General features: G+C 42.3%; 1 protein-coding gene across 1 annotated transcript; it reads right to left on the reverse strand.

The window, feature by feature from the left end:
* Positions 1 to 330: 330 nt before the first annotated feature.
* Positions 331 to 5029, reverse strand: LOC306940908 (akirin-2-like). Its single transcript, XM_079526168.1, has 5 exons — positions 4442 to 5029; positions 3873 to 4016; positions 2994 to 3143; positions 2816 to 2887; positions 331 to 1392 (listed from the first exon to the last, which is right to left on the reverse strand). Exons 1-5 carry the CDS (start codon positions 4632 to 4634, stop codon positions 1382 to 1384), a joined length of 570 nt encoding a protein of 189 aa, XP_079382294.1. The 5' UTR covers positions 4635 to 5029; the 3' UTR covers positions 331 to 1381.
* Positions 5030 to 9126: the final 4097 nt, after the last annotated feature.

The following is a 9126-nucleotide window of genomic DNA, read 5'->3' on the forward strand; positions in this document are numbered from 1 at the left end:
TAGCTCTAACGGGGGCAAAGGGCATTAGGGCTATGGACCAGAGGTAAATTCACGGCAGTGGTAACAAGCATTTTTGCTTTTATTTGTCTCTCATCAAAACTAATGTTAAACACTTTTGAATAAACAATAGCCGATCTATAAACCACCGGTATGAGCTTGTACACCTACTATATTAAAGAAATTCCCAAAATAGGGTCCCCAAGATTAAAATTTATATCAAATAATCCTAAATTAATTATACCTAGCTTCACACAGCTGTCTTAAATTCATAGTAAAGTACAGTATGAAAATGCTTAATTTCATATATAGACTCAATTCAAATAGGTATACTTGTTTTGTAAACACTTTATTTAATAGTTCTAAACCAAAGCCCTGTTACACCTATTGCAAATCAAATAAAACAAATGAAATATTGTAGAAGGAACACAATCAAGCAAAAAAAAAAAAAAAGATACAATTTGACAAAATAAAAATACAGTGTGTACAAATGTAATTACCAGTACAACTTCAAACATTGTTGAACAATGCCAAGATACCTGTTCCTGACCTGCCTCAGTTTATAACATCTGTGTGAACAATCCCTTTCTTCAGCAATGTAATTGATTAACTATACACAAGAGTATACACATCATCACCTCTGCAAAACAAATGAACATGGGAAAAACCCCAGTATGTGTAATGGCAGTGTACCTTGACAAAGGCAACATCAAAACAAAGCCAAATAAATAAGACATGGCAGTTAAAAGAGGCCACTGGTAAATTCACAGAGGTCCATCGCACATGTTAACAGCAGGAAGACCCCTAAAGCAGGAGTCTTCAACAATTTTCAGGCCAAGGAACATAGACAGAGAGACGAAGCAGGGACCCCCACTACATATTGTATAACACTGTGTTGCAGATTAAACCTTTTCTGGCTTCATATACTTGTTTGACAGCACTGTCAGTGTTGGATTCATGTTGATATTGATCTGCTCTTTTATTCTCTCCCTACACCAGGTCTCATTGCCGAAAATAGCTGACTACAAGCTCTCTCTCTGTAGTGTGAGGCGTGGTTGTGAACTTGTAGTCGGCTATTTTCGGATAATGTTCCACTCAGAAAAGGAATTGTATGGTTAAAGTGGTTAATGTAAAAACAAACATTTGATGGACACCCTAATGTAACTTTGAGGACCTCCTAGGGGTCCCGGACGCCCTGTTGAAGACCCCTGCCCTAAACACTATTTGCAACAGCGATCATAGATGCCACTGACTGAGGCTTGAGACAGTGTGTCCACAGAAAGGCGATATGGCACAGGTAGGAGATGTTTCCAATGAGACCAAAGGGCCTGTGGAGCAGCTCGCAGCAAAAATGGTATTATTCTCCAATGGCATGTGGTCCCACTCAGGAAACATCTGTGGAGGAATAAAAAATAAACACCGGAATGGCATGAGTGCATTACTAAATGAAGTCTTAAAAAGCAAGCTTCTGCATCACTAAGAAATTCCGTGTTGGAGTTTGTAAGCACTCGTTTTTATTAACGGGTCGTGCTGCTGCTTCCTGCATTATGTGCAAATTCGAAACAGGTGGTACGCAGGACCGTTCATTGACTTTGACGAGCGCTTCCAAACTCCAACTCTCATAACATGTCTACAGTGGATTTGATTGGTGCAACCACTCCCTTACGGAGCTGTGTGTGTGGCTGGGTGGGTGGGTGCGTCCGAGCACGAAAACAGCATGGTTGTTTTTCACCACCTGTGCGCAACCTAACACACACGCACATATTAACTGTATATATGGTTATTTCGGGTGTGCCAGTAGTACTGGGACCCCCACACGGTAACTGTAATTTCTCAACTGTTTCGGACGTGGGGCGGCTCGCCGTAATCGGGCCGGCACCCTGGGTGCGTTCCTGTGGGTCTGGAACTCTGGAAGTTGCAATGCGAAAATGGAAGCCATCGTTCTCACGATAATGAAAAATTATTTTTGTAAAAAAGTCTCGTTTAAAAAAAGAATCTGCCTAATGATGATGTCACTGGAAGACGGTTTCTGAACTGCCCACAGCCCTCCTATGAGACAGACTGAGTAGAAAAAAATCATGCCATTTTATCATGATTATTAGGGAGGACCTATTATATGAAGATAGGTTGAAAAGTGGTGAAGTGGTCCTTTAAACATGCAGAGTGACACATTACTTTACCTGGGTTACATCATCTTCTGACACATGTTTTGACATGAAATAATAATCCCATACCGTGTAGTGTTTTGTTTCATTAGCGCAAGCGTGACAAAATAGGGTACAGCTTGTTACGCTGCTGCAGCTGCTCACTGAACACATGTGAATGGCAAAGATACCAAGGCTTCGACAGTGCTATGCAACGCTGAAATAACACGCACTCGAAGCCGTTTATAAACCACAGACAAATCCTTAGTATCTTCATTCGACCAACATTTCACCGGTTTGGAAATTCCTGGTGGTACATAGATTCACGGTCGGGAAAACTTGGGATTCCCTTCTCGCGTATACATACTGTTGGAACATATCCCGTGGACCGGCACAGGTGGTTGGGAACCTCTGGTATAGAGTACTGAAAAAATGAGGGCCAAGGATAGACCAGGTACCCCAGGCAGATAAGTATATAGGGTTTAAGTTATGTTGCTCTTAAACTTGCTATAGTAAAGTGAATTATTATCTTCAGAGATTTAAAAAAAAAAATCTGTCTTTCCTTCATGGAAGATTAATAATGAGGCTGAAGTTGAAGTATTTCAACTGTCACCTTTTAAAGAAAAAAAAAACTAGAAGAAAGAAACAACAATCAATGACCCAAATATACTCACAGCTAGCAGGCTGCTCTCCAAACCTTCGCATTAGCTGATCATGAGTGAACTTGACAAAGGCATCATATTGCTCTGTGGAAAAGAGAGAATATTTCTTGACTCTTGGCACAAGCGTAAAATACAGACCAACCCTTCATCATCAACACCTGCTTTCTGCATCACCTCCTCCAAGACTTACCTGCAAGCTTGGCAGTCAATATCTCATTGTATTCCTCACGGATTTTCTCCTCACGCTCCTTCAGTAGTCGTTCACAGATCATTCCGACTTGTCGAAGGGAAAATAAAGGCTGCTCTTTTTTGGTTGGAGATGAGGCACCAGAGGACGTACCTGTATGGAGCAATTCACATCATCACTATTAACAAACATCACACAGTCACACTTAATGACCAAAATATTTTTTATGACCCAAAGACAAGTAATTTGCTTGCCCATTTGTCAAAGAGGGTCGGAAGTGATTTGGATTTATTTTGTATTTTTAGTAGCTTGTGGCTCTGGCTCATGAGGCCAAGTCCTACTTCCTTAGTGTGAGGCAGCTTGATATACAAGTACACCTCCTAGTATGTCGCAGGGACTTGTGCCATTGCCCAATTCAATTAAGTGTCGAGCAATGGGTACCATTTTACAGTTTTTGGTATGACTTGATCGATCCCCCGACCTCCCAATCTCAGGTTGGACACTAACCACAACTTTGCGTTGTTGTTAGCCGTGGTCCAGTGCGTTAGTGAGTTCGCTAACGCACTGGACCAGGGCAATGTTGTCAACTTATTAAAACCCAGTTCAACTCTGGCACTGGTAATTGTGTGCCCATACATTTGTGCTTCTCTGGTCAATTTGTGATGACGCACGTTTGTGGTGTTCAGAGGAAATGTTGGTCAATTCAGTCCATCAGTCATACCGGGCCACTCGCCCAGAGTGAATGTTGTCCATGTGCAGCTCATGGAAAAGTGGATATTTTACTCTGCTTATTACAATTCTACCATACAGACTGTTTTTTTTATGTGACTTTGAAAGGGGCTGTCACAATTCACCAGACAGATAATCAGTCTATACAGCTACCTGGCAGGGTAGATCCAGTCTGTACGGCGTTGTGGGTTTGGAGGTCCAAAGGACAGCAGCCGTCTACCTGATGGAATGCACTGTCCAGGTGCCTTCGTTTCTGCAACCGTTTGTACTCCTGTTTTATGTTTTGAAGAATTTGCTCTGAAATTAAAGTTGGGAAAAACATTTGCAACGTAAATGACTCAGCCGTTCACTTTCAAATAGTTTGGCATGCATTGTCTCTAGTGACCTACGTGAGAGAACCATCACGTGAAAACACTATGTATGTACACAAGACTCCATGTTTGGCTCTCTTAATAAACACTAGACTTCTGACAAAATATCAGCGTACAATCCTATGTTAATTTAACTCTGTGTACACAAATGGGCCTTTACAAAATGTGCAAATCTGGAAGCAAATGGACACTTGAATGAAACTCATTGTTTACAAATGGTTGCATTTATATATTACTCTCTCATAAAGTTAAATGAACAGAGAATTTTACCGTGCACCCCAAGCTAAGCTAGACTGACATAACATTCTGGACTGACTGGACACTCAACAGGCGGTTGAGAACGCAGCTTACCCGTAGTGAGTCGAGAAGAGGCGACCTGTCCGAATGGTGAGGGCTCCATACGCAGGTACTTCTGTGGTGAAGAAGTGGAGGAACCTCCTGCAGACGAGATGATCGGGGCGCACCTCCTCCTCTTGGGAGAAGCACAGGGGCTCAGTAGTGGATCAAAGTCCATGGTCCGTTTCAGAGTAGCCCCACAAGCCATGCTGTGGTGTGGGCACGGCAGCAAACTAATTGTAACAAAGACAAGTGAAATGGTCTTTCGCTGTCCTGGGCCCAGCAGCACTGACTCTGCTACAGAGTTATAGCTAACGTTAGCTTACTAGCGGCGGAGATTCCGGTGTCCTCCTAGTAGAGACCTAGACAAATAGCTTAAATGTTGTCGCCTCTCCTATCTGTCTCCTTCTCAATCCAGTACGGTTGTATTTTCTGAATGCCACTCGTAACGAAATGACTACGACAGTTTGTGTGAACTATCGCCTGAAACAAGATGATAGCAGATTCATTCCCTACTATTTCATGCAATCTACTCGCTGCTGGCTCAGAGCTCTATCTATTCTATGATCGGATTCGGTTAACGTTTCCTTTAACTCCCCTTTCAGTTCATTGTGTCTCGGCGCATGCGCAGGAAATGTGCCGTTATTCTGGTACTTGTAGTTTTTCTTACATGTTTCTTTCACATTAATGTACTTTGTTTGGTGAAATGGGGAACTACATATCCCACAAACAATAGATCCCATATTTTCAAATGTGTTTTTTAAAAATAAATAAATAACTAATAATAATAATAAAGAAAAAAGAACAAGCAAGCAAGCAACAAATACAAAAAACTTGGGAGGCTGCACTAATTGTTGGCCACTTTAACTCTTATTTATAGTTTGAACTTTGAAATGGAAAAAAGCGAATAAACTGTAGGTTCAATTAACTTATCTTGATTATTTTCTCGATATGCACAGTGCAAGAAAATCGAATACAAGAACAGAAAGACCCCCCCCTTTTCCTCTCACTGTTTTACCTCCTTTTATGATGATTTCCTGTATTTGAGTGGTGCAACCACTCCTATAGACCAGGGGTTCTCAACCCGTGGGTCGCGACCCCTCGGGGGGTCGCCAAATTATTTTAGGGTTTTTTTTTTTCACGGTTTTTCAAAAATAACAAGCTCGTAGCGCGCGCTATGAGCTTGTAGATCTGCTATTTTTCATTAGCTAAATTATAATATATAATAATATATATATATATATAATATAATATAATATAATATAATAATATAATAATAATAATAATAATAATAATAATAATAATAATAATAATAATAATAATAATAATAATAATAATAATAATAATAATAATATAATATAATATGTTACTCGTATTGACTTACAGCATGATGAAATTGAAACTGTGTGGGTTGAATTAATTTTCAAAAAGGCTAAATCGGTATTAGTGGGCACCGTCTACAGACCGCCTGACCAACATGGGTTCTATGATATACTTGAGGGGTGCTTAGCTGGGGAGGAATGTGTAGAGAAAATCCTGATTGGCGACTACAATACAGACATGCAACGTAAGGAAGCACCTGTGTTTAAGTCATTCAGTAAGTTCTGTGATCTACATAGTGTCAGTCAGCTAATTACCCAACCCACTAGAGTGTGTGACTCTACTCAAACTGTCATTGATCTCATTCTGTCCTCGGACAAATCCAGAATCTCCAAGAAAGGGGTTATTGTATGTGGGCTTAGTGATCATTTTATGATATTCTGTACCCGCAAAATACAAAAACTTAAGACCGGCTGCCACAAAACAGTCATATCAAGGGACCTCAAAACCTACTCTAGTGAGGTCTTTAACCAAGTATTGGAGAGTCTGGATTGGTCCGATGAGCTTAAAAGCACACTTGTCGAAGAAGCTTGGCTTGGCTTCAAAACCAAATATACATCAGTACTGAACAACATGGCTCCTTTGAGAACCACCAGGGGCAAAACCTGCTCGGAACCATGGATGAATTCGGACATACTGGCTGCAATGAAAGCCAGAGACAAAAAATGCTCTGAATTTCTAAAATGCAAGTCAAAGCTAGCCAAGCGCTTCGACAGTGTTCGCCAAGCTCGTTTGAACAACCTAAATACCCAACGAATCAAGCTAAGAAACAGTGTAACTGCCATGACCAAATCAGCTAAAAGTAACTTCATCAACGATAAAGCACAGGAAAACAAAAACAATCCTCGTGAGCTCTGGAAGCTACTAAACAATCAACTAGGCTACGGTCAGAAACTAAAAATCAAATCGGACAACACTCTCATCACTGACAACCTTGATGTGGCCAACTACTTGAATATCTTCTTTACAAACATATCAACAACTCTGATTAACAAACTGCCCTCCCACTCTGGGCTCTTTGGTGTAGAGCACATTACAACCTTCTACAGAAACCTAGGTGTTTGTAAAGACGATTTTAAACTAGTTATGGTAATAACTGATGAGGTAATTAAGAAACTGAGTGCCCTCCAACCCCACAAGGCCACAGGCCATGACAATATTCCCTCCAAATTTCTCAGAGACTCAGCCATCTCTATAGCTCCAATCATCACCCACATAGTAAACCTCTCCATCAAACAGGGTCCCCCAAGATTTCAAACTGGCCAAAGTAACCCCCTTGCACAAGAAAGGGAGTAAATTAGACCCCGGCAACTACCGCCCTATTTCTATTCTTAGCTCCATCTCGAAAGTGATGGAAAAAATAGTCTATGAACAGGTTGAAAAGTATCTTGCCACTAATAAATTAATGTACGAGTTCCAATCTGGCTTCAGAACATCCCACTCCACTGACACATGCCTTCTCTATTTGAGCGACCACATCAAACATGAGGTGGATGCTGGCAAATACTCTGGCATGGTCATGCTGGACCTCCAAAAGGCTTTTGACACCGTGAACCACTCCATACTGGTTAACAAGCTAAAGGCAATTGGTTTTCGATAGCACATCAGTGAGCTGGATGCAATCCTACCTGGAGGGGAGAGAACAGATGGTGGAGGTGAATGGAATACTGTCCCCCCCCCCTCCCAGTGAGCTGTGGTGTTCCACAAGGGAGCATACTAGGACCTTTACTGTTCCTAATATATGTTAACGACATGACTTCAGCTTGTGACTGCAACTTGTTCCTGTTCGCAGATGACTCGGCACTGCTAGTCTCGGACAGGAACAAACTGCAGGTTGAAAAGGCCCTCAGCTCTGAACTCGGTAGAATCTGCACCTGGCTCGCTGATAACAAACTATCTTTACACCTGGGAAAAACTAAATCCATTCTCTTTGGCTCTAATAGTAATCTCAGCAAGGCAAATGGCTTCTTGGTTAGAGTGGGTGACAATGTTATCACACGTAAAGATGAAATTACCTACCTAGGTTCCATCCTGGAGGCTAATCTTTCCGGTGATAAAATGGCCACCAACGTAATCAAAAAGGTCAACCATAGAACAAGATTCCTTTACAGGATCTCCTCACTGGTCAACAAAAACACCTTGAAGACCTTAACAGGAGCCCTTGTACAGGGTTTCTTTGACTATGCATGCACCTCCTGGTACCACAGCACCTCAAAGGCCCTTAAAACCAGGCTCCAGACTTCCCAAAACAAACTGGTCAGGCTCCTACTTGACCTAGCCCCCCGAACCCACCTCACCCCTGCCCACTTCGACAGGCTGGAATGGCTTAGGGTCGACGACAGAGTACAGCATCTTGCAATGGGTCTGGTCCACAAGATTCGATACACCACCAAGATACCCATGTACCTGTCTAGATACTTCCTTAATGTTAACGAAGTCCACACCCACAACACCAGAGGGAGTGCAACGAACCATGTACAACCCAGATTCGGCACAAACAAGGGACTAAATTCTTTTCGCTCCTATGCCACCAAAATGTGGAACGCCCTACCAACTGTCATTAAGACATGCGAATCCCTTGACTCCTTCAAAACCGCTCTCAAAGGGCACCTACGGACGGCTGCAATTCGAAACTGGCCCCTGTAAAATCGGAATCCCCCAAACACGAACGCAAGGACAACACAAGAGACGGTCGCGGCCACACAGCCAACTCAAGGTACGGCCACGGAGCCGACTTGGGGACCCAACACAAGGACAACACAAGAGACGGTCACGGCCACACAGCCAACTCAAGGTACGGCCACGGAGCCGACTTGGGGACCCAACGCAGCTCCTCCCAGGAAAACAAACAAATTAACGGAGCTGAACGTGAATCCCCCCCACCGCCCACCCCTTTTTTTCCCTCACTGTATATGTTTCTTTTCCCTTTTTACCTCCTTTATGATGAATTCCTGTTCTGTCTATAGAAGTGTCTATTTGTACGTCTCTAAATGTTTTGATGATTTGAACATGGTGGACCCTATTGGAAACAAGTGTAATGCTTAATTGGGTCGTCCACTCACAGTTAACAGCCTTTGTATTGAGTTTGTGCTTGAAATGTACTGTAATTCTGCAAACTGTTAATAAATTCTTCAATCAATCAATCAATCAATAACATAATGCTTAAAACACCAAAAGGGGTTCCCGCCCAAAATGGGTTAAGGTTATTGTAGCAGTCAATTTATATTGGGGGTCGGGAGGGGGCGGGGCGGGGGTCCCGAGATATTGCCAAAGCATTTCCGAGGGTCCCCGGCCAAAAACGTTGAGAACCCCTGCTATAG

This window comes from Electrona antarctica, assembly GCF_951216825.1.
Source record: "Electrona antarctica genome assembly, chromosome: 17".
NCBI classification, from domain to species: domain Eukaryota; kingdom Metazoa; phylum Chordata; class Actinopteri; order Myctophiformes; family Myctophidae; genus Electrona; species Electrona antarctica.